The sequence below is a fragment of the Bos javanicus genome, chromosome 25 (assembly GCF_032452875.1).
Source record: "Bos javanicus breed banteng chromosome 25, ARS-OSU_banteng_1.0, whole genome shotgun sequence".
NCBI lineage: Eukaryota > Metazoa > Chordata > Mammalia > Artiodactyla > Bovidae > Bos > Bos javanicus.
The window spans coordinates 37,230,606-37,255,719 of NC_083892.1; the positions used below are offsets into that span (position 1 = coordinate 37,230,606).

General features: G+C 51.5%; 1 protein-coding gene across 3 annotated transcripts in view; it reads left to right on the forward strand.

Moving 5' to 3' along the window:
* SMURF1 (SMAD specific E3 ubiquitin protein ligase 1) overlaps positions 1–24,425 on the forward strand; it is a 91,689-nt gene extending 67,264 nt beyond the window's left edge. For 2 of the 3 annotated variants that reach the window (XM_061402168.1, XM_061402165.1), the window contains exons 3-18: positions 18–126; positions 1,618–1,751; positions 1,900–1,965; positions 3,405–3,480; positions 4,915–5,156; positions 5,882–5,966; positions 7,598–7,744; positions 8,823–9,021; positions 10,412–10,515; positions 14,439–14,553; positions 15,707–15,885; positions 16,862–16,999; positions 17,671–17,791; positions 18,698–18,899; positions 20,177–20,261; positions 21,499–24,425. In XM_061402168.1, coding sequence (XP_061258152.1) covers positions 18–126; positions 1,618–1,751; positions 1,900–1,965; positions 3,405–3,480; positions 4,915–5,156; positions 5,882–5,966; positions 7,598–7,744; positions 8,823–9,021; positions 10,412–10,515; positions 14,439–14,553; positions 15,707–15,885; positions 16,862–16,999; positions 17,671–17,791; positions 18,698–18,899; positions 20,177–20,261; positions 21,499–21,598 — 2,102 coding nt within the window. In that variant the 3' untranslated portion in view covers positions 21,599–24,425. The remainder of the gene's footprint in view (positions 1–17; positions 127–1,617; positions 1,752–1,899; positions 1,966–3,404; positions 3,481–4,914; positions 5,157–5,881; positions 5,967–7,597; positions 7,745–8,822; positions 9,022–10,411; positions 10,516–14,438; positions 14,554–15,706; positions 15,886–16,861; positions 17,000–17,670; positions 17,792–18,697; positions 18,900–20,176; positions 20,262–21,498) is intronic. The other variant, XM_061402166.1, reaches the window with a different exon arrangement.
* Positions 24,426–25,114: the final 689 nt, after the last annotated feature.

Below are 25,114 nucleotides of genomic sequence, written 5' to 3' on the forward strand. Positions count from 1 at the left end.
TGTCCCCTCTCCTCCAGGGCTCCCTGACCCTTTTGCAAAGATTGTTGTGGACGGATCTGGGCAGTGCCACTCAACGGACACGGTGAAGAACACATTGGACCCAAAGTGGAACCAGCACTACGATCTGTGAGTCGGATGCCCCACAAGGCACTCGGGAATGAGGGAGAGTAGGTGTCTAGCTTGTAAGAGAAGCATTTGTTTAAAAAAGGGATTACCAACTTCTTTCTGGTAACAAACATGGATGGCCAAAGACACAGTGCCTACTTTTAGAATTCATATACTTGGAAGTTCTTGCATTTGACGTTTTCATACATTTTTTTTATGGTTTGCTTCTGTAACTGTGATCTTCAAACATTGAGTCTCCTGGCCCTCCCTAACAGGAAAAAGGGGCTATGGTTCAGGTCCTCTATATGCTACTGTTTTTTGAGCAAAACCATGAGCATAGTTGTAAAACGCATTATTTGAAATGTATTATTATACATATTTATTATGTTGTTTTTGTTGTTCAGTCGCCAAGTCATGTCTGACTCTTTGGCGACTCCATGGATGTAGCCTGCCAGGCTCCTCTGTCCATGGGATTTCCTAGGCAACAATACTGGAGTGGGTTTCCTTCTCCACATATTATACAAATATCTTATACACACACACATATATATATGCTGATTTTAAAAATTTTGCTTAGATAGTAAAGAACTGCCTGCAATGCGGGAGACCCAGGTTTGATCCCTGGGTCAGGAACATTCTCTGGAGAAGGGAATGGCTACCCACTCCAGTATTCTTGCCTGAAGAATTCCATGGGCAGAGGAGTATGGCTGACTACAGTCCATGGGGTCACAAAAAGTCGGACACAACTGAGCAACTAACACACACACATTTTTTGCAAGAGCAAATAAAGTTTGGTATGAGTGAATGTATATGAGCCCACACACCATCCGACAACTTCTTATATCCATGTGGGGATTGCCCTTTGAAAACCACTATTTCATATTCACCTCTGTTTTCACGTCCTTGCTAGGAAATTTTGTCAGGTAACGCTGAGTGAGTACTGCTTTCTTTTACTACCACACCACAGATCGTGCTGGTTTGAGGGGGTTTTTAGTAGCTGGATCCTGAGGCCCATTTTCAATTACACTGTGGCTCTGGAGGTGGTCTGGAAAGCGGTTGTCAGTCCAAGTCCTGGAAGCCCCCTCATGGCTGACCTGCCCTGAGAAGAAGGGGGTCTCCTGTCCGAGCTCTGCTCTTTCGTGTGCTTTGGGTGGATGGAGGGTTTGTAAGGAGTCCTTTGTTGCAGACTGGTTATTCTCTACAAAGCCTAATTGGTGGGAGCTTATGAATCCTGCCATTATCTTTGAAACTATTAAAATCTAGTAAATCCCTGTTATAAGATTATCATCAGCATGTAGTTATCTCCATGTGCTTCTCACATAATCAGCTGCAGCCCTTTTGCCACCCATTGAAGTTAGTGACAGATATTCATCGAGTGCCTGTACTTGTGGATCTAGAGCCAACATTATTTTCAGAGAATTCTTCTGGACTAACAAGTCTGTCAGATAGAATCTCGATGGGCCATTGTAATATAGAAATGCAACTAAAGATGAATTTGCACTTTGGTTTCAGATATGTTGGAAAAACGGATTCTATAACCATCAGCGTGTGGAACCACAAGAAGATTCACAAGAAGCAGGGAGCCGGCTTCCTGGGGTGTGTGCGGCTGCTGTCCAACGCCATCAGCAGATTAAAAGATACTGGCTGTAAGAACCCGACGCTTTTCTGCCTCTCAATGCACCGAGGAAGGCTTACGAGCCATCATTCTGTTTATTACCATTTTTGAATACAGAATTCCTGCCCTCCTCCCTAGTTAACATTCCCCAGGTTAAGTTTTGAATTGTTTGTTTGCAGACCAGCGTTTGGATCTGTGCAAACTAAACCCCTCAGATACTGATGCAGTTCGTGGCCAAATAGTGGGTAAGAACTTTCTCATCTCTAAAGAGATAACTTTTACAGAACTTAACATCCAGCTCTTCATCACTGAGAAAACACACAAAGCCACTGACCCATGGTGACGTACGTGAAGGACAAGCCACATTTGGGGGCCATCTCTCCAGTACTAAGAAGTTTCATCTTGTGTGGTTTTTGTTACTTTATCCGGTTCCCTTCATTTAGTCGTTCAAGGTGGAGTTAAAGTGACTGAGGTACACAGAGATGTAGGGTTGTAATTTTGGATGTAATTTGAGTCCTCACACTTGTCCCGTTACCCAAGCGCAGATGGTAAACACAGTGGCCACGCGTGCATGAGCTGAGACAGCTCCACGGGAAGGCCATTACGCATGTAGATGGCAGTGGGGTTTCTGAAGACTTCCGTGTCCTATGGTTTTACAGAAGATTGACTTAAAATGAAGAAATGAAACATGCTAATGTTACGAAGTGTTGACTAGACATATTCTGCTGGAAGTTAATTTGTCGGTTAAGCAGTTCCTCCTGTTATCCCACCCCATTCTTATTAGCATTTCAGAGTAACTCAGATATTGACCCTGCATTGCAGGGAATCCAAAAAAACCCCATAGTATTTCAGTAGCACACAGAATGACTTATGACCCCAAATCTTTTAGGTCTTGTCTTGTGTAGAACTTGTTGTTCAGTTGCTGAGTTGTGTCAGACTCTTTGCGATGTCAAGGACTACAGCACGCCAGGCTTCCTTGTCCTTCACTATCTTCCAGAGTTTGCTCAAACTCATGTCCATTAGGTCGGTGATGCCATCCAACCATCTCATCCTCTGTTGCCCCCTTCTCCTCTTGTCCTCAATCTTTCCCAGCATCAGAGTCTTTTCCAGTGAGTCGGCTATGTAGATCTGACCCAGGATAAATGAACAGTGAGAATCCATCCTGCAAACTCTCCTGATGACAGAGTTCTCACTCACTGCCTGTTTGTGATGTCTTCTCTTCTTTGTGGAGAGACATGCGGGGCAAAACCAGTACCTGGAAGCAACTTCATCCGTGTCTTTGTTGGTTGTATTGGGGATGGAGAGTAGATACACAGATGCGTCTAGACTGTGCAAATAGACAGTACTCTCTGTGTCCTCATCCAGCATAAGTCAGAATCTTTAAAAAACAAGATAACTTGGAAAAAGTGAACATTGTGTTATTTTTATGGAAAGCGTGGCACACACAGCACCTCCTCCTGTTCCACGTTCACAAGGAGGGGTCCGAGTGGTGTGCAGTGGTGTGGAGCCACTGTGTGAAATGTCTCATACTTGAAAGCACAGGCATGTGTCATGTGAGTGCAGAGACAGACACCTCACTTTAAAAATAACATCGTATATAAATTATACATTTGTAGTGGCTCACTATATTGCAGTTGTATAAAATATCCCTGGATTTTAATGCAAGATGTCCTTTTCTTTTCAGTCAGTTTACAGACACGAGACAGGATCGGCACTGGCGGCTCTGTGGTGGACTGCAGAGGCCTGCTGGAGAGCGAAGGGTGCGTACCCCCAGGCTGCTGGCGCTCGCGCTGCGGGAGAGCACCCCGCACACCTTTTCACTGCGTTGAATATCTGAGGTGCAGGGAGGGACTTGGGGATACAACTACGATCCAGTTTCCTTGTCTGTAAAGGAAGCTGTCAAGACTAGTAGGGTCATGCCCCAAAGACTCAGGGTCCAGTTTACAGAGGTTCCCACTGGCCTGAGAGCGTTGGTCAAGAATGATAACTGCAACACATCAAACCAGTCCGTGGAGTTCATGACGATACAGAAAGAAAGAAGTTATAAAAAACCAAACCCCCCAAACCATCAAGAGCTCTCGTTGGTCACTATCATGATTTTTCGATCCCCAATGAATTAACTCTTAATGCCATTAATAGTTGTTGACACCATCAGGAAAGAGAACCTGACGTGAACATAGATCTTGGAGGTTCCAGGGATGGGAATGGGCTGCCCAGCCCCAGGGGACTATAACAAATCCCATCCAGAAGTGGGGCTCCCTGTAGAGTATAGCAGACCTAAGCCAGTGTCCAGCAAATACACTGCAAGGAGAATAAGGGAATAAAAAGGAAGGAAGAGAACCCATAAATTTAATCAACAGGATTTAAGAGGCCCACCTACTAGATGCCGTGTGTGGATCTTTTTGGATCCTGATTAATGCGATAGTGGACTGGCGAAATTTGAATACTGACTGGCATTATGATGACCCATTTTGGGGATCATGCTAATGGTAAAAGGCCCATCTTTCAGAGATATGTGCCGAAATATCTAAGGATGAGATGGTAAAATGTGGGGATTGTTTTCTGAAGAATCCAGTGGAGGGGGGAGAGCTGGCCGCGTGGCCACGGGATGCTATCGGCGGTGGGTGAAGAGTCCAGGGCGTTCACCAAGCTGGTCCCTCCCTTTGTGTTTCTCGGGAATTTTCCAGCGTAAAACGTTTTTCAAAAGTACTTGCTTAAAAGGGAAAATAGCCTTTAAGGTAAATTGTCTTCCCAGTTGTTTAGGGGATGAGGATTTATGTTAAAAGTCACTTTTAAAGTCATTGCAATATTTGATGTAACCAGGAGTTCTATTATAAAATGACAAGGCAAATGGAATGTTTGATTCCAAGTCAAGAAAATTGAAATCTCCTTTTCTGAACTTCTTATAGTTCAAGGTTGGTGTTTTCCGACCATTCAGCTATCCCCAAGTTTGAAATCCTACCTTGGCCTCAGTGGCACTTAACATGTGGCTTCCTTAGGCCATTGATTCCTTGTGAACAAGTTTGGCTTCCCAGTGAAAAAGGACAGGACGAATTTGATGAAACTAAGTCCGGGGGACATTCTGTATTGTCTAAGAGAAGCAGAATAGACGGGTGTGAGAGCGTGGCGTGAACTGGGGTGCGTCCCTGTCTTTGGCGGGTGTTGTCACGTGAGCTGTATCCTCCCCCTTCCAGAACCGTGTATGAAGACTCCGGGCCTGGAAGGCCCCTCAGCTGCTTCATGGAGGAGCCAGCCCCGTACACGGATGGCCCCGGGGCCGCTGCTGGCGGGGGCAACTGCAGGTTTGTGGAATCCCCGAGTCAAGACCAAAGACTTCAGGCCCAGCGACTGCGAAACCCTGAGGTGCGAGGGTCGCTCCAGACGCCACAGAACCGACCTCACGGCCACCAGTCCCCGGAGCTGCCCGAAGGCTACGGTGAGGGCGCGTACCCGCCATTCCAAGTGCGGTTGGCCACGTGTCCCTCTCCGGTTTCAGACCTTTTCTGGTAACACGTACCTGCCAGAGCCGCTGATGTTTGCAGAGCTCTGCCCCATGGCGGTTGTGTCAGTGTGATGGTTGACAAATCCTGCTCCTCCTTAATGTATCCGCCCTTGCTCCAAGCTTCTAGGACAGCAATTGTGTGAAGAATGTAGGCAAACAAATGTCAAAGAGAGCCAAGAGGAGCAGGGCGGGGGTCTGGATGAGGCTCTTTGCAGCGCCCTGGGATTTGAACGTGGGAAGGACGGCCTTGGGTAGGAGTGATAAGATGTACTACTATCAGGAAACGTAAAACAGAATCTTTTGACAACCACAGAGGAAGCGCCTAAATGAAGGAGGACTCACGTAGATCCATGTTGGAGGATCCACATAGATGGGGCAGATGAGACCGGAAGTATGAGTTGTTGCAGGGGACAGGGGTGGAGGCAGGATGAGTCCCAAGGTGGCAGGTCGAGGGGTGTGGCCGCCTCTCCAGGTGGGAACAGGAGAAGTAAGATCTGTCCACATGCTGACCCCAGCAAGCCAGGCCCGAGTTCACTCCTGCCCTTCACACCCTCTCTCGGTCCTTTGAGAGACTGTGGGAAGGAAGCGGGGCCTCCGAGCTCACAGGCCTGACCCCTTGGACCGAGTGTCACTGACCATGTCCCCACTGTGTCGTGCAGAGCAGAGAACCACGGTACAGGGCCAGGTGTACTTCCTGCACACGCAGACGGGAGTCAGCACGTGGCACGACCCCAGGATACCCAGGTAGGTTTCATGAGTGGCTCACCGGCAAGGCTGCGTTCCAGCAGTGCCTGGACCCCCTGGCTGTGGGTGATACAGCCCTTAGGGTATGGAGATGTAGGCTTAGAGGGTGGGCTGTCTGAGGTCCTGACTCAGACTCTCGGGACGGGGGCGGTGGGGGGCTGTAGTCCCAGCTCTGCTCCCCCCTCCCCCAGCTGGTCAGCAGCTGCTGTGGCACAATTGGGTCCTTTAGACTAAAGTTTAGAGAGCGATCCTGGGTCTTGAAATCAGGTTCCATAACTGGAAAAGACCCTCACCCTTAGATGAAATCAAATGCACTTCCTCGAAATATCTTCAAGATGTGGTTGCTCTCATTTTAAACTAAAAGTATTGCTGAATAAAATGATCTGATATATGACCTGATGCTTTAAATAATTGGAGTGGGGGAGTGAATGGGGAGCCCTGGAAGCAGGTTGGTGATGGGCTGGTAATGGTTGAAGCTGGTTATTCACTATGGTCTCTCTTTTTTTATATGCTTAAAATTCTCCGTAATAAAAAGTGAAACAGGAAACACAAAGGCTCCGTCACCCTTTCTCTCTTCTACTTTACCATCCCTATTGCCTCAGTCCCTGGGGGACCACTCCTGGGGGAGATGGAGCTTTTCTATACGAATTCCTTCTACAAGGCCATACATCTGAGCCCAGGTCAGAGAGATCCCTGCCCCTCCCCTACCTGTAATGGAGTTAAGTTTCTTTTTTCTCTTTGTTCTGCTTTCTTTTTTTTTTTTTTCTTAGAAAATTTTTTTTGGTTTCAGAATAGCATTACTACTTAATAACATTTTAGTAATGCTCATTTCCTTTTTATTCATAATTTGTTTCATCTGAGAACAAGCTTCTTGCCTTTGATTTTCCAAATCTATGTTGAACTTACAATTCAGTGTCTATAATTAGAATGGAAGTATTACCTGCAAATGAATGAACTATCTCCTTGGTACTCTCGGGAAGGAAGGTCAGGCTTTTGTGCTCATTAGAAAAGCATCTTGGTCAGTAATGCTTGCTCCCAGGTGACTGTGGATTGGGTTGAAATAATTAATCACGAGGTTAGACTTAGAGCTACTTGCTTATTAACAAAAGTGACTCAAAACTGAGACGGCCTCATCCTGGCGCAGCTCTCTAGAATGGAAAGATTTCCAGTGCATGTTCCTATACTCGTCTGCTGGAGAAAACGTGTTTTCTGGGAGCTTTCCCACGGAGAGACCCTTCTGACCTTGAGCATCTCGTTAACTTGTGAACCCAGAGAGGCCTTCTGGCAGCATTCAGGTCCCCCCCACTATTGGGCTGGCCAAAAGCTCGATCGAGGTTCTGCATTGCATCTCCTGGATGCAATGTTTCGGTCCTCTTTGGTGGGAGGAATGGTCTCCCAGGCAGACTGTGCCCTGTCACGACCGCAGGCTCTGAGCGTTGCCGTTTTATCCTGGGGTTTTGCTGCCGCCTGCACCAGAGGCCGGGCCTCGGCGGGTGTTTGGTGTAAGCAGCACCTTGGTTGGCCTGCGTAGGCCCTGGATAAGGGGGCGCCCCTGCTTTTCTCACTGAAGTTTTGGTCTCAGGCCTCCACGCTCAGATGGACAAACCGCTGTGTGTCTTCCTTTCTGGTAGAGACCTTAACAGCGTGAACTGCGATGAACTTGGACCACTGCCGCCCGGTTGGGAAGTCCGCAGCACGGTTTCCGGGAGGATATATTTTGTAGATCATAATAACCGAACAACCCAGTTTACAGACCCACGGTTACACCACATCATGACGTAAGACTCTTACCGGCTCTTTGCTGGCCTCTTTACCGTTACAGTGCCATGTTTTCTACCGATATTTCCCTTCATCTGTCGACTGCATTGTTGGTTAGCAGAGAATAAGCGTGAGCAAACTATGATAATTACTGAGTGGACAGTCATGTGTTTTAAACTCTCAAGCCAGCTGGGTGCAGTCCTGAAGGCCTGTGTCACAGCCAGCCTGTAACTGAGTTGCAGCTTAAATCAAACCCCTGAACTGGCGCAGCTTCATTCTCGGAGCTTCCACACGCATATCTGATAAGACGGGTGGTCTCAGAGTGGGAAGCAGCAGAGTGAGGTTTTCCTTGGGGTCTGCTCACCACTGCAGGGAAGGGCTGGTCCAGAGCGCCATTTGGCTTCCCAGACCATCATTCCCGGGGGACTTGGGTCTGGGGATGACCTTGGATCCCACACTCCACGTCCCAGGATAAGGGACGTGTGTCCTCAGACATGAGAGCCCGGGGGTGCTTGTCACTGAGAGCTGACATAAGTCAGCAAAACTGGAGCAGAGCAGGTAGCTGGTCCTGGGCCTCCTCTGTCCCTGGACTTGCGCCTCCAGTGAGGAGATGGAGGCCCCCAGGTGAGAGGAGGAGGAGCGGCGCCCGCCACATTCCCTTGTTTGCCTTGTGCGCGTCACCGCCTCCACTGCCGTCTGCTTTCAGCGTTCCGGTCACCTCTGTGTGATTCTCGGCCCCGAGGCCCCGCTGAGCGCGCGTCGGCACTAGTTGCCGATGAGTGCTAGAAGTTTCTGTGTTTATCATGGCAGTGATGATGTATGAGAGGCGGAGATGGGGGTCTCCTCTGTTATATCCTGGACACCTGTTGGGTTGGCCAGGAAGTTCATTTGGGGTTTCCGGTAACATCTGATGAAAAGGCTGTTCTGAGGGTGGCCACCCTGGTTTTCACGAATCTGCGTACAGAGTTGTGTCACCGGGGAAGCACTCTTGACCGGAAGTGGGTGTCCTGACCTCTCTTCTTGGTCCCTTGGTATGTGTTGGGGGGACACTGGCTGGCTGGCCCTTGGGGTGACCTCAGCGCTTCTGTTCTCCTCAAGTCACCAGTGCCAACTGAAGGAGCCCAGCCAGCCACCACCGCCACCCAGCGAGGGCTCTGTGGAGGACGAGGAGCTGCCCGCCCAGAGGTACGAGAGAGATCTGGTCCAGAAACTGAAGGTCCTCAGACACGAGCTCTCCTTGCAGCAGCCCCAGGCTGGCCACTGCCGCATCGAGGTGTCCAGAGAGGAGATATTTGAGGTATGGGGTTCGGGGCAGCTGGCCGTCTGGTGAACTCTTTCCCCCCTCAGTGGACAGTGAGTTCTGCTTCCTTTCTGGTGTGTTGGGGGTGAAATGTAGGGGTTTATCAGGGCTGAAGCCCCAGGCAAGAGAGGGATCAGTATTTCCTCCTGTGGTCTAGGTTTAAAAATCGATGACTTCAGAGTGAAGATCTAGCGATCTGTACAGAACCAGTACAAAGTGGTACTGTAAATCCTGCACCTGCGTTGTACGGATGGTATTTCCTGCCGTTGGCATGGCATCCTCAGAACCAAGCATCCCCGTGCGGGGCCTGGCCCACCACCTCCCTGTATGGCACTGTCTCCCTGGAGGAGCCAGTGGCCTCCCTCTCCCTACTGGCTCTGGGTGGCGTGCTGCCCTCTGTCCAGCTGCCCTGCGGCATCGGGCTCCCCAAATAGGGGACCTCTGGCAGGCAGGGCCCTTTTCTTGGGACCACCATCGTTGGTAGAGTCTCAGCCATGTATGGGTCTCTGTGGAAGCCTTGCTGAGGCGCAGGCTCTCCCAGCCCACAGCAGCCGGGGGGCCGCTCAGCGCCTTCCCCAAAGTGCCCGGGGCCGCACAACTGGAGCCGCTCAAATGCCCGGTTTTGCCCACTGAGCGTCTTAAACGGCTGTCAGAACGGGGAAGCTGAATTGTGGACATGCTGCTGCCAGATCTTTTCAACATCCTCTCGCCTCTTGGGGATGGTCGCTTTTGAATCCCGTTAAATTTAAAGCAAGAAAACGTTCTTAAGTGCCTTTTCACTGAAAATACCCACAGACACTGAGCTGGTTCCACTCCAGAGGCTGACTCTGAGGCCCTGTTAGGCTGACCACATGTTTCCTGTGTCTGATGAGCTGCTTTATGTTCCACTGAAAGCCTCCTTGGCTTTTTGATTCAGTGGGAAAATGTGATTTTTGACTTCAGATGTAAAACCAGGCTCAGGATTCTTTTACTATTTCGCTCTTATTATTTTACTCTCTTATGAGGTCTTCATTTGGCTAAAGCATATAAACTTATAGGACACACTGGAATTCATTTGTGTGGAGAAAATCAACCCTAGAGAGGACGTTTAATCCTTAAGTCGTGATTGTGCTGAGGGTACATGTGTGTATCCTTGGGTACAGTGTCAGCTGCCGTGAGCTTTGTTGTTTCTGAGGGAGTGATGGTGGAGAAAGGTGAAGGAGGAGCAGTGAGCCAGAGCCCAAAGTACCATCCTGAACAGGAACCAGACAGGACTCAGATTGCAGTTCTTAAAAATAACCTCGGATCTTATTTATAGTCAGGCTCCATTATAAATAACCTTTCATCATGTTATAACTTTAAAAATAAGACAAGTTCTTCTCTCTGAAACTGTAATTTTGATGTGCAGGAGTCTTATCGCCAGATAATGAAGATGCGACCGAAAGACTTGAAAAAGCGACTCATGGTGAAATTCCGAGGAGAAGAAGGCTTGGACTATGGAGGGGTGGCGAGGTGAGAGGCTCGTGTGTCCCCGCTTCTGCATGGATGTTGGCGCACCTGTGAGCATATGTTTGCTGAGCGGCCCTCTGCCCCTTCCTGGTGCTGATCTTGGGGCAGTCAGAACTCAGGTCTTGCCATCAGAGCATTCTTAGGAAAAGAATTCCTAAAAGCGTGTGCTTGCTAGCATCTCGCCATGACCCATCGAGACCCAGCTCTTGACCCAAACATCGCTTCACTTCTTACAAAGTTTGAATTAAACTTTTAACCTTACTCCCTTCTCCATCTGGCCTGGGAAGACAGTACACTCCCTGAACTTCCAGTTCAGGAACTTCTGAACCGGAAGTTAATGTGGGGACAGCCTGGCTTTTGTCCTAAGAGGACCTTCAGGGCTGGGAGGAAGGCATGTGCATTGCCTTTGTGTCGAGGGGTTAAAGCGAGGTTTGGGTCAAAATAACTCATGCAGATGATTTTAAAGGTAATAGTTTTTCATGATTACGTTATGTGTCCTATCTTCCTTCTGTTCACCTTTGAGACAACAGTTCTTTGGCTCTTTTAACTGTTTCTTTTAATAGAACCAGTCACCTAGACCATGAACTTGAGCGAGTTCGTTTATCAGCTACTGATCCTGTGATGTACGTTGGTAGGCACACAGACTAGGTCATGGTTGTGGTGAGGATGAAATGTCATTCTCCCAGTTCCATAATATCAGTATTCCTAGTTCTTCTCTCATTCTTTGTAACTGTATGTGATGTGTTTCCACCTTTATTTTTTTGTTGTCCACTAGAGACACTGTCTCTTGGCCTTTTTCATAAGAGAAGGATATTAATGCTCCTGACTTTCCCTTCCTTCCACTTCTTACCTCTTACATTCCATTATCTGTAGTATAACTTTAATAGTGTCAAGGCCAAAGATTTACATTTTGTTCTGTAACCAAAATTAAGCCAGTCTCCTGTGCTCATGTATTATTTGTGAGTTGAAAGTCAGCACACTGTTTTATGTTATTATGACAGTGTAAGTACCATTCAGAGGGATTAAGTGGTATTCTATCATTTATTTTATCCTTTTGAACAAATTTTAATTTTTCTAAGAATTTCTTCTTCTTCTTCTTTTAAACCAGGTCTTGTCTTTGTTGCTCCATTAAATATCACCTTTGGCCAATTTCCCCTCCCATCCTCTCTTGTGGAGGCCCTGTCCCCTGACGCGGTTTCTGTAGACCTTCTGCACCGCTGTCTTCGTGGGACATCACTGCTTTCTTGGGTTGCAGCCATTGTTGTGTGGGTCCCATGGCTACTTATTCCTTGGCTTACTCCCTCGTGTTACTGGAGTATATCCTCAAGTAGCCTTCTTAGAAAGGGCGTGTGTGGGGTTAATTTTCCAAGATCTTAGGTCTGAAAATGTCTTATAATCTTCACTTTGATAGCTTGGCTTCTTATAGACTTCTAGAAAGAAAACCGTTTTCAATCAGAACTTTGAATTTGCTGTACTGTCTCCATGCACCCAGGGCCACTGTCTGATGACAGTCTGGTGTTAGTCCCTTTTGTGCTCTTTGTCCCCATCCAGGAACACCCTCCATCCGCAGACGCTGTACTGTTCCCTGTTTTTCTCCCCACTCCCGTCTGCACGGCCTCCTTGCCCGCATCCACCATCCTGCTCGTTCCTCCCACCCCCTCCTCACTTCCGTGCTCCTCTTTCGGCTTGCTGTCATTCACTGGCAGAACCCCAGTTCTGAAGCATCCCATCCCCTGTGAAGGAGTCCCCTCTCTGACAGGGTTACGAGTCAGAGAATCACCAGCGACTGCAAACCTCAGCTGTGGTAGGTGCTGCAAGGGGCCTCGTTAATGTGCAGTCGTGTGTGACAGTGGTCCCATCTTGGGGGTCATAGGACAGGAGAGCCTCCCACCCTCACAGTTTAGAATACACAAGCAGATTGGCAGCCCTGCAGCAGTCAGCACCAGCAAAATTAGGTTCTGAGAAGTGATATGGGGGTCTCACTACGTCTCTGGGTGAAGTTGGGATCTTTTCCAGCCGCCAAAAGTAAGTAAGTAAATGGGGCCGGGAACAGAATCGTTCCTCCAGCCGCTTCCCATCGCGTCCGCCTCTCTCCCCTCCTGCCCCTCCGTCTGGGATACAGGTTGAGCCCAGGCCTTCCTGACCACGTGGTCACACTGCAACTGCCTCTCCCCGAGAAGTGCTTTTTCTTTCCAGATTGTCCCAGGTTTCTTCTTCGATCTTCTCCATATTGATTCTAGAAAGCATCTTTCTTCTGGCAAATGTAACTTACGTTTGCTCTGAAAACATAAATCCCATTCCCAACAAGACAAGGGCTTTAGGCTTTCTGTCCCTCTCTTCAGGGAGACTCTTCTGTTTCCTCATTCATGTTTGTCCGAAATTCATATCAAACTACTTCCATTCTCTCTCCTCTGCCTTTTTCTTTCTAGTCTCAGGATGTCTCAAGAGTCAGTATCTTTGAATGGTTTCACTTTACATTGTTCTGTGCGTAGCTGGGGTTTTGGTCCCTAGGCGAGCATGTGAACAGCTGGGTGAAGTTTGATTTGGAAGGAGTTTGCTTCCTCTCCCGTTTTCCATGGTTGTGAAACCTTCCAGGTGGAGGTGAGTCTCGTGTAGCAGCCTTGATGAACACGGTGCTGCAGGGGAAAGAGCTGAGCAGCCCTGCTTTTCTGCTGCCAGTCTCATTTCCCGTTGTTTCAGCTCTCGAGTCTTCCCCGTGTCTGAACGGTCCATACCTGTTGTGGAAGGCCGAGATGCCAGTGACCTGTGTGTTACACACGCGTGTATGTCTGCTCCTCTCCCCTGCCTCCGGCTCTGAACCTTTATCCTTTCTCTCTCTTCTGACTCTGGGGATAGCTCTTCCTTGACCACTTCTAGAACTTTTCTCATGTTCTATACCTTGTCCACAGCTCAGTCGGAATGTTTGCTTGTATTTTAATCACTTCCTGTCTAGACAGTTGCAGGTCCTTGGCGTTTATGAAAATAATTCTTTGTAAATCCAAACTCTGAAACTTGGGGCTGAACAAAGCACCAGAGTTGGGAAATCCTGCCTTCCTAATAAAGAGGCTTCCTAAGACCCGGCGTCTTATCTCTGACAGTTCCTTCCTGTTGGAGTTTGATATGTCACTTTGTCGGTGTGATCATTTTGCGGGTCTTTTCACAAGCTTCTCCGACAGATTATCTGCATTTGTGCTTATCCTTCCATATTTTCTCAATTCTATGTTTTCTATTTCAAAGAGTAAGAATTTTAGAACTTAATAAGATTCGTCCATTTCAAGTTTTGAGTAGAAAGAAGACAAGGTTACGCAAGTGTTTGTATAAGACTGCATACTGGGCTTACCAAACCTGACCACGGCAGTTGAGTCACGTTTTCTGTTTAGAGTGCTTTTTTGGTTTGGTTTTAACTTGGCGCTTTTAAAAATTAAAACATTTATTTGGCCGTGTGGGTCTTTGTTTCTGCACGCGGGATCTTTGATCTTCCATCGTGGCGTGTGAACTCTTAGTTTGGTCTTGTGGGATACAGTTACCTGACCAGGGGTCGAACCTGGGCCCCTGCGTTGGGAGTGCGGATTCTCAGCCATTGGACCACCAGGGAAGTCCGTTCGTCACAAGATTTTATCTCTACAAAGTAGCAAGAAAACCTTCGTTGGGGTGCAGGCAGGCTGACAGACACCGTGCCTCGGAGCTGGTGATGATTCCCACAACCAGAGATAGTTCTCAACTTCGGAGTCACTGAAGTTTTGCTTTTCTGGAACCGCTAGAAGCAGCTGTTTCCTTCTCCCCTCTTTGCCCAGCCTGTCCCGGTCACCTTTTCTCAGAGCCAGGCAGCCTTACCAGTTTGGCTTCCGAGGGCAGTCTGTCAGTCCTGTGGTGAAGATCTCAAACGAGGGGGTTTTAACGTGTCTTCTTGTTGCTGTGGTTTCTAGGGAGTGGCTTTATTTACTGTGCCATGAAATGTTGAACCCGTACTATGGACTCTTCCAGTACTCCACGGACAACATTTACATGTTGCAAATCAACCCAGATTCTTCAATCAACCCTGTAAGTATTAATGAATAAGGAGGTCAGAAATCTAGTTGGAGAATCTCAGTGGCTTTCCAGTTTCAACCTCAATTCTTGGTTTAGTCATTGTAGACCTACTCAAAGTCTGTGGCAAATAAAACTGGGAAGGTAGAGTGACAGTTGGTAGGATGGATGGTTTCCACCCCTTACCTTCAGTGACTGGGATCACTGAGTATGTTGTTTCAAGGACAACAAGAGTGAAATTGAGCTGCTTGTGGACTCAAAGCACTTTACTGCCATTGGAGGGAACTCTGGCTCAATGGCTGTATTTGTTGACAGTATCATTCTGAGAAGCGGGGTACGAGGTCCATCCTCCTCCCAGCCAGAACTGGAGTATTCCCTTATGTAACTGGCCTTTTTGGCCAGCGTGCCAATACTCTTAGCTGCTCGTCATAGCAATGAGGAAACAGGAGCAGCATGTGGCCCAGGGGTGGCCCGCGGCGAGCGGAGGGCTCTGCTGCGGGCCGCGTCCTATGGTCCGCACCACGCACACGGCTCTGAGGGGCAGCCAGTGCGCCTTTCACCAGTGTCGGCACTCTCTGGTTGTAATTCCAACCTAAGAGTAGAAATGGGGCTTCCCTGGTTGCAAACCACAACAGCACCGGTTTGGGGATGTGTCCCCCGCTCAGTCCCTTCTCTGGATTTTCCTCTCTTCTGCTTTCCTGTGGGCTGGGGCAGGGATGGCAGAGGAAGAAGGGCTGCCTGTCGCCTTTATTTGTTCGAGGCGCGCCGGGAGAGGCCGGCGGCCTCCTGGTGTGCCAGTTGGCCTGTGCCAGCACCAGGCCCTGTGCTGAGAAGGGGCGGCTCACGGTTGACGCTCTGCCTTCATCATGTTGAAATTCTCCATTTCTGAATAAGGGGTTCTGCATTTTCATTTTGCACTGGGCCCCACAAATTCAGTAGCAGTTTTGAGAAGGTATTTGAACCAAGGGCGCATGAAGTGTCATGCAGATGACCTCCAGAGTCGTGCTCTTATGTGACCTTTGATCGGGTGGGTCCTGAGCGCAGCCTGTGAGTCACTGATTCAGCTTCCTCCTGTGGGACGAGTCTCCTGAGAACCTGGAGAAACACACACCTGTCCGCCCTGCCGCTCAGCTTCCTAACACTTGGTGTTCTCTGCTGCCCCCTGCAGGACCACTTGTCTTACTTCCATTTCGTGGGTCGGATCATGGGTCTGGCTGTGTTCCACGGACACTACATCAATGGGGGTTTCACGGTGCCTTTCTACAAGCAGCTACTGGGGAAGCCCATCCAGCTTTCTGATTTGGAATCGGTGGACCCTGAACTCCATAAGAGCCTAGTGTGGATTCTGTAAGTACCCACTCAGGGAACTGAAAATTCACCTGTCACCTGTCTTAGGGTGTACCAGATCCATGGGTGTGAAACTGGAGAAACCAACCACCAGAATCATAAAAACTGATCTGACGAAAATATTTAATTGACTTACTATCTCATATACTGTTTGACCAGCTTCTCTTCATGGACTAGTTTCCTTTGTTGTCTCCTTGAATATTAGGTTACGATTGTGGCTGTTAATCCCCAGGTCTGGTGGTTTTTTTTTTTTAACACTCTGAGGTGTCTCCTGGTCTCTAGAGGGACCAAGTGAAGTGAAAGTCGCTCAGTCGTGTCTGACTCTTTGCGACCCCATGGGCTGTATAGTCCATGGAATTCTCCAGGCCAGAATACTGGATGGGGTAGCCTTTCCCTTCTCCAGGGGATCTTCCCAATCCAGGGATCGAACCCAGGTCTCCTGCATTGCAGGCGGATTCTTTACCAGCTGAGCCACTAGGGAAGCCCCTAGAGGGACCAGGAAGATATCAAAAAAGTCCTGATATTCAGTCACCTTTAAGATTATCCTAAAACTCTTAAAAGCAACAGGCACAGCTACATGGTCACCGTGGATGTCGGGGGTCCTCGTGAATGGGCTGATTTCACAGGAATGGGAGGTCCACATCCTCCCACATGTCCTAGCTGCTAAGGCTGGGGTGCGGGGGTCAGGCCTGCATCCTGTGGAGAACCACCCCAGCTGTGTTTCCAGAAATGTGGCGGACAAAGGAGCCAGTCCTAACTTTCAAGGGCTTCTCTGCACTGAAGCCTTGGAAAGGCTGCCTGGAGGCAGGGCGGTGATATCTTCTTGGTGTGGCTGCCCCTTGACTCAGTTTCCCCGTCACGCTTCCCTCTTGTCTGCTCGGAGACTTGGATGCCATGTCTCCGGAGGTCCCAGCAGCATCGCTCCCGTCACCCTCCTCTTGAGGCCAGCCTGACCCCCGCCTGTGCTCCCCCGCAGAGAGAATGACATCACCCCCGTGCTCGATCACACGTTCTGCGTGGAGCACAATGCTTTCGGGCGGATTCTTCAGCACGAACTGAAACCCAACGGCAGGAACGTCCCCGTCACAGAGGAGAATAAGAAGGAATATGTCCGGTAGGCAGTGTTCTGGGGCACCCGGGGCGGGGGTTGCCAGGCAGCGGGCATGTTGAGATGGTCGAGGCTCCTCTGCTGCGTGAGCCTCCCTTCCCATACTTGGACCAGAGTCACAGTAGAGACTTCCCGAAAGCAGTGGTGTCAGCAGTGGGAGCTCTGAGTGGAGGGCTGACCTGTTAAGGGGGATTCATGACCCCGAGACCAGGGCGGGGACTGGCAAGGGAGCACTCGGTTCTGGGTGACGGTGATGACCACAGGAGAGCGAGGGGGAGGAGCCTGGAAGCTTCCTGAGCTCAGTCTAAGGGCATCTTCCCTCCGGTCTGTCCTCCCCGCTCTGAAGGCAAATAGCTGACTAGCAACTCCATGGGGTATTCAGACACATGTGGGGGTGTCGTTCTCAGGGTCCTTTATTTTATTTTCAAACATTTTTTTTTTTCAACTGTGGCATCCCTAACAGGTCAGGTCAGATCTGACCGATTTCAAGCAGAGAATCAGCACATCTAAGGGAGGGGCTGACTTCCTTTCCTCTTGAGTCTTAGGCTGGTCACCAACCAGCAGGGGGCGTTCCTCCCTGTCGGCGGGCCGGGCGGGCAGGGCTTAGCTGATGTCAGCCCCGACTAACGGAGGAAAGAACTGTGCTGCTGCTTCCAACGTGTGACTTGCCTTCTCAGGTTGTATGTAAATTGGAGGTTCATGAGGGGAATCGAGGCCCAGTTCCTGGCTCTTCAGAAGGGATTTAACGAGCTCATCCCTCAACACTTATTGAAGCCTTTTGACCAGAAGGAGCTGGAGGTGGGCTGTGCGGGGCTGGGGTGCGAGGGGCTGTTGTGTGCGGGGCGGTCCCTGCCTCCTGGCCAGGCTGCGGGCGAGGCTGCATGGTCCCCACAGGCGTGGGGGTCGCTGTGGCTGCAGGAGCAGGGACAGGGTGGGGGGACAGGGGTGTCGGGGAGCCCCGAGCAGGGCTGACGAGGCTTGGTGTCTATGTGGTGGCAGGGAGTCCAGCTCATCCGTGGGACATCAGTTAGGGTGTTCCGCGGCTTCCCCTGACTTAGAGACCTCCAGTGTAGAGCTTACCCAGTGCCTCCTCCTGAGGGGTCACCTTATGGTTACTGAGCATGTGACTGTAACCAGCTGCTCCCATCCTAGCCAGCTGCTCGATTTTGATTCCAGCTGTTATCAGGCCCAGGACGGGGTGTTACTGTCCTTTCTTGTCCATCTTCATGGGACGCAGTGATTCACTCACGTCTTGTCCACCTCTGGCACCAAGTAGCTTGGGCCTTTCAAAGTGTCCCCAACCTTCTGCCCTGGTATGCCGGAGTGCACGTGATCCCCTGGGGGGGAGTCACACTTTACACCCCACACGTCCCCAGGTGTCCCCGCGAGGTCCTGGGAGGCGGCCCCGCTGGGCAGGTGACCCTGTGCAGCCTTTCTGGCTCCTCAGGGCACACACACACATGCGCTCAGCTGTAGGGAAACGTCACGTCAGCGGCCGCCCCCGCACCCTGGGGGTGGCAGCCAGCCTGGAAGTGCAGACACAGACGGGGGCCTTGGGCCGGCTGTGTGTGTGTTGGGTATCCCCTTGTCTGAACATCGCCCGGTTGACTGGGGCGTGGTTGGTCGGTCTCTCCACGACCCGGGAGCCTGGGGCGGCCCGTCGTGTTGTGTGTCCGGGAAGTGACCCACCTTCATGCCCCGCAGCTGATCATTGGCGGCCTAGACAAGATCGACCTGGACGACTGGAAGTCCAACACGCGGCTGAAGCACTGTGGGGCCGACAGCAACGTGGTCCGGTGGTTCTGGCAGGCGGTAGAGACCTTCGATGAGGAGCGGCGGGCCCGGCTGCTGCAGTTCGTGACGGGCTCCACGCGGGTCCCCCTCCAGGGCTTCAAGGCGCTGCAAGGTGACTGCAGTGGCGGCCGGGCCAGGCCGGGTGGGGGCCTGGGACGTCTCCTGGCATCGGGTCTTTCATGATGGACGCCGGGCACGGCAGTGTCGCTTGTCCAGAGACCTCTTCTCTCCCCACTGCTGCTCCCGGGGTGAAAGAAACGTCTGTAAACAGTGGGAGCCTGTGTCAGCCACGCGAGTCTTCCACACCACCTGCTCGGGGTGTCTCAGCCCGTGGGCCCACAGCGGCGGATGCTGGCCGGCTGGCCTGGTGTCCCCGTGAGGCTAGACCAGGAATGACCCCGCCTGCGAGGCCAGGGGGCTGGGGTAGGGGGTGGGTTCCCCTCACCCAACAGAACAGATGGCTTTGGGGGGAGGAAAGCAGCTGTAAAGCGCTCGGGTTAACTTCTGAGTCTCCTGAGCGCACAGCACGCTGTGCAGGTCGGGCCCTCAGTCCCCTCGTCCATGGGCCCGCCTGGTCGGCTGCCTTGTCCAGTGAGGAGCCATCCTCCCAGGCGTCCCTTTCGGCTCGGACTGAGTCCCTGGGAAGGGGGCCGGGGGCGGCCATGCACAGTAATGCGGCTGAGCTCAGGAGGGGCTGCGGGGCTCGTGGTCGGCGCCTCCACCCAGGAAGGGCCCCTTCTGCGTGCTGATGCTAAATCTGGATGTTTTGTCACTTGATAACCCTGGCAGAAGTAAGGTTGAAAATATTAGTACCTTAAAACTTAGTAACTGGACTTCACATGTTCTTAGTGAGAGCAGGCAGTTTTCACGCGAACGTTCCCTGTAGCCTCGTCCTTCGCCTGAGGCCCTCCTGGACTGAGAAGAAGTCCCCTCCTGTCCTGGGGCTTGGGTCCTGGTGTTCGTGTCTGTCTTTTTTCCCACCGCCTCTGCACAGGGGGTTTCCTGACTCCAGAACCTGCTTTTCTTGTGAAGTTACCATCCACTGCAAACAGGGGGTCTGCTTGCTAGAGATTCCTGGTTTTTTTTTTAAAAACAAATTCCTGGTGACTTAAGGATTCTGCTTTCAGACACCTGCCCTGGGGCAGGCTCATGTCCTCTCAGCTGTGAGAGGACAGCTCTGTCTTTGCTCTTCCTGCACCCGTGAATTTTCTAGAATGTCTGACGTTAGTCACTCCGTAGCCATTGTGTGCATATCCCGAGACTGCACAGAGCTCCTAGGGTTACGTGAACCCTGACACCATCTGGAAGGATGGGCGTGGGGCCCCGGGTGGTGGCAGGGGGCCCGGGCCCCACCTCTGAAGCATGTTAACTAGACTGTTGTCTCGTAAGGCTCTACAGGCGCCGCAGGGCCCCGGCTCTTCACCATCCACCTGATTGACGCCAACACGGACAACCTGCCCAAGGCCCACACCTGGTAAGGACCAGCGCCCCACCCGGGGGTCCGTGTGCGGGACAGCCCGCACGTCAGGGTCAGCACGAGGCTCTTTCAGGAGCGCAGTTAAGTCCTGAGACGTGGCTGTTCTTGGAGCTACTCCCCTGGCTCCTGCTGCGTGTGTGTGTGTCCATGGGTGCGTGTTAACCTGTTGCCCACACAGGTGCCGTCAGGAGGGAGCACTGCAGGTTTAAGTTTGGGGTTACTGGTCTCTTCCTTCTTGGAGCTCTGACTGTGGAAGACGTGCCTGTGTACTGAAAAATGCTTCCTCCCTCAGTCCTCACTTAAACGGCACCTGTAGTGGGGTTAGTTCCTTTGTGGTTTAAAATCTAGTCACTCACTCGCCCTTGTGAACCACGTCTTAAGTGTCCCTCCAGTTGACCAGAACCGGTTCCAGACGCTGCCGGGATGCATGGTGACGTGGCGGGAGGTCCCTGGCTGGGAACCGGGGCTGGGGATCCCACGCTGGCCACGACATCCAAGTGGGCGGGTCTCCACGTCTGTGAGACAGAGGACAGCCCCCTGGCCCACATGAGGATCCAGGGTCTGTCCAGCGGGGTCGACCCCCAGGGCCACTCCTCCCATCCCCAGCAGGCTTGGTCCTCTGATGGATGTGAAGAATGTCCTCGGGGTCAAGGACCCCTGAAAAGACTCCACACGCTGTAGCCTGACTCCACCTCAGAAACCGTCCTTAAGGGCTCAGCCCCAGCAATTCACGAGGCCTCTGTCCTCTCGGTCAGAATTCGGTAGTTTTGGATTCCTTGTGAGGTAATAGCTTCACAGGGCTTTTGGACACAGCTTTGGGAATGAACATCCCTGAGGAAATGCTGGCCCGTTCATCTAACCCCGTTGGGGATCTGACGTCTTGTTGGTTTTGGGGAAGAATCTGTTTCTTCTGGAAATACTGCGGACTGCCCCGCTGTGGTTAGATCAAGTCCTAGAGGGTTTGACGCGTGGGCAGTGAACTGATAGAGGGGTTTTGTGCTCTGCAAATGTGTTCCTGGTCTGAGAAATAACTTCTCCCCAAAACAAGAAACCCAACAAGGTGACAGCTTTGTCCTAGTCTGCCCAGGATGTACTCACCTGGTTTCATTGGTTTAAAAATCTTTGCCCAAGAAGCCCCAGGTGTACACACAAGCGTTCACCCACTGCCCTCTCCCGGGAGCAGGCCCTCCGCCAGGCCGGCTCTGCGGTGTGTCTCACCTCTGTCCCTTTCCAGCTTTAACCGGATCGACATCCCGCCCTACGAGTCGTACGAGAAGCTCTATGAGAAGCTGCTGACTGCGGTGGAGGAGACCTGTGGCTTTGCCGTGGAGTGAAGTGCACCCTGAGGAGCAGACATGAGCTCATGGCCACCAGACCCCGAGCGGCAGCTCTGGATGCCTCCGCGAACCAGCTGAGGCCCTGGAATCCTAGGAACCCGAGGGAAAGGCTGGTCTCCCCTGCTCTTTGCTGGGGGAGCGAGGGGCGGGCAGACTGCGGCTGGTGGCTCCTCCCACATTCTCCCCCTCCTGGCAGGCCCCCCCTATCCCCCTCATCCAATAAACGCAGCCAGGTCAGCACGGCTTCGGTCACACGGGACCCTCTGCTACAGCCGTGGCACTTGCGGTGGCAGCTCAGCACCCATGGGCTCCATGGGAGTCTCGACTCCCAGGGAGGGAGCCGTGAGGGGCTGTCCGGGGCACACCCCACAGCTGGACCCGCTGCTCTGTCTCAAAGCCGACCTAAGGCCCCTTTTCGAGTTCAGCAGCTCGGATTCCACACCCCATGTCCCAGCGGCCTGCTCTGGGTAGCAGGTTAAGTTCTGACAGTAACAGTAAAGGAGATGCTTACTGGAGTTCCGCCACTGCAGGAAGCTGGCGTCAAGAAGATGCTTCTGATTTGGAAGGGGACACGAGTCGGGGCGGCTTGCGCTGGGGGCCTGGGTGTTTCTTTTCAGGGTTTCCTAGCTGAAAACTTTGTTCTACAGAGAGAAAAATAATCTTTCCTTTTCAGAGTCCCTTTAGCCACATTGTCTATCCAATTCAAAATATTTTTCCAGCGAAACCACCACATAGCAGAGCTTATAAAACAGACCAAAACCAGCCCCGCCCCACCCCACACCTGGATACTAACGAACCATTTTGTGGAAAGTGCTTAAGAACTAAACTAACAGGACAGAACTCTGACTTCATAGCTGCTGGCTTGGTGCGAACTAGCTTGAAAAGGAGAGCGAGAATGTCTAATCCTCATGATCGACGTTCACCCCAAGTCACCTTTTTACAAAAAGTGGGTCGTGGATGGAACCCGAAGGCAGAGGGGCCCCTGGACCCGCTGGCCCATGTCCCCATCTGATGGCAACGCTAACCAAACACCGCGGTGCGGCTCACCCGCCCAGGCGATGAGCAAGGCCAGAGAAAGCCTTGACCCTAAATTTCTAACACCGTTTCCCAATTTGCACAAAAGTTCAAATAATTTTTAGAGTGGTTCGATTTTAGATAGCTAAACTTCAGTGGGAAAACAGCAGTGGCGGCACACTCTCCGTGTGGACTTCCGTTGTTTTTGTTTGGGGGCCGAGTGCAGGGTAACTCATTAGCAGGACGAGTCCCTGTTGAACTTCTGTTGTGGACGCTCCCGAGGTCCGTGCTGGGATCCAGCCGGCTGTGGGTCTGGAAGGCGCTTTCTGACCTGTCTGTCCTTTTTCATTCCCGACGCCCATGGACAGCGTTGACCCTCTGCATCTTGCTGTGGTTCTTCTCTTGACCTGGAAGCAGTCAGTGGCCTAGGGTTGGGGGGCAGACTGCAGCTGGGGGTTCCAGGAGAGAAAGCTGTGCTGCCGGGCGACTCGCTGGGGTTCTAGAATAGGAAGGATGCCGTTGGCTGTAAAAGGAAAAGCGCCCCCTCAGAATGTGAAGGCCAGGCTTGGGGCTGAGCCGTGCCCGGGTTACCATCACACTTTCTGGGTGTGCTGGGAGCTGGCTCCTCGGGGGTGTCCTCTGGCGGCATGAGGGTACAGACACACACACCCGCCCTGCGACCCATACCTAAACCTAGAGGAGGGGACCGAGGGGGGAAGACACCTGGTTTTCCTGGGTGTCGGCCAGAACCTGCCGTAATTAGGGAGGAAATGAGGGTCTCGTGGCTGAAAAGACCTCGAAGCAGGAATGAGGCGTTTGCCTCCTTTCCAGTGACCTTCCTGCTGACGGGGGATGGGCTGCTTCCTGTGTCAGATGTCACCTCAGCAAGAGCAGAGGGTCTCCTCGGGGCTCCTCTGCGGGCTGCTGGTGACAGCTTCACCTCCCCCCAGGGCCCGGCTCTGTGTTTCCCTGCTGGCATGTGGACGCCTTGGCCCCCACAGCTGGTGTCGGGGAGCCTAGCAGAACCTTCCAGAGCTCCAGGTCACTTTTGCCAAGCAGGCCTGTCGGTGGCACTGCCCCTCGAACCTCAGTGTCCACGGGGAGTGGGCCTTTCGACCCTCCACCCCCACCAAAGAATCGTGTCTAGCCCTGGGTGGTCCCGGGTGAGCCCCCCGCCCCCTGCCCTTCCCGGGAGCCGCAGACGAACCCCGTCCCCCCGCCTCTGCCCGGAAGCTTCAGGGCCCGACCTCCAGGCTTGCCTCACCAGCGGCCATCAGCCGACCCTCAGGGATGTAGCCAACCACCGCTCCTCAGTGCTTTAGGAAGACCGGAGGGGCTGCGGGGCGGCTGCCAGCCGTCCACCGACTCCTCCCGGGAGAAGCGCCTGGGATGAGGCCCGGGGCTCGCCCAGCCCAGGGTCCGAGTCCAGGTCGGGCGGTCGTCCAGGCCGAGCTATCCGAGAAGACGCCCCGGCTGCAGCCAGGTGTTGCTGCACGGCAGCCTTCCCAACACATAGTATGGATTTTTAAAGTTGGTTTATTTTTGTCTCTCAACCACTTTATAATGTATTTTTATTTATTTTAAGTACTGCTGCTATCCTTGTTATCCTTCCCACGGTTTTTATTGCTGATTTATTTTGTGAAAGTTGTACACTAATGTTTTATGTCAAAATCAAAAGTATTTAAAGAATACTAGTTCTATTTAATGTGGTTATAGAACCAGCTGGAAACACAAAACAGTGGTTGAACAGCAGGCTGGACCCCGGCGGTCAGGTTCATTTTGTTACATATGCAATAAACTCACGACTTTACGTTTTTGGCGTCTGTTATTTGGTGTGCAAAAGAGATTCCAGCTTTTTTTTTTTTTTTAAACAAGACAGGAAGCCAGTGGCAAGGGCCTTCTAAAGAAAGGGGCAAACTCACCACTCTAACGACAGGAGGAGCTGATGGCACCAAGTTTGGAAAACAGTATGGAGGTTTCTCAACAGACTGAAAATCGAGCTACCATATGAGCCAGCAATTCCACTCCTGGGTTTATATCTGAAAGAAAGCAGAAACACTAGTTCAAAAAGACACCCCCACCAGTGTTCACAGCAGCATAATTCACAATAGCCAAGACATGGAAGCAACCAAAGCGTCCAACAGATGAATCGATAAAGGAGATGTGGTGTATATGTATGTACGTGTGCATGCGTATATACGTACGTGTACACACAGAGTGGAATACTGGGCCATAGAAAGTATTCTGAAGTTCGCAACAACATAGATGGCCTTGGAGGGTATTATTCTAAGTGAAACAAGTTCAAGAAATACAAATACTCTGGTATCACTCACATGTGGAATCTTAAACTAGTGAATGTAACAAAAGGGGAACAGATTCATAGGGAAACCAGTGGAGGGGACGGCAGGGGAGGTGCACGTAGGAGCTGGGGATTAAGAGGACAAAATACTAGGTATTGTGGCTTCCCTGGTGGCTCAGGGGCAAAGAATCCACCTGCCA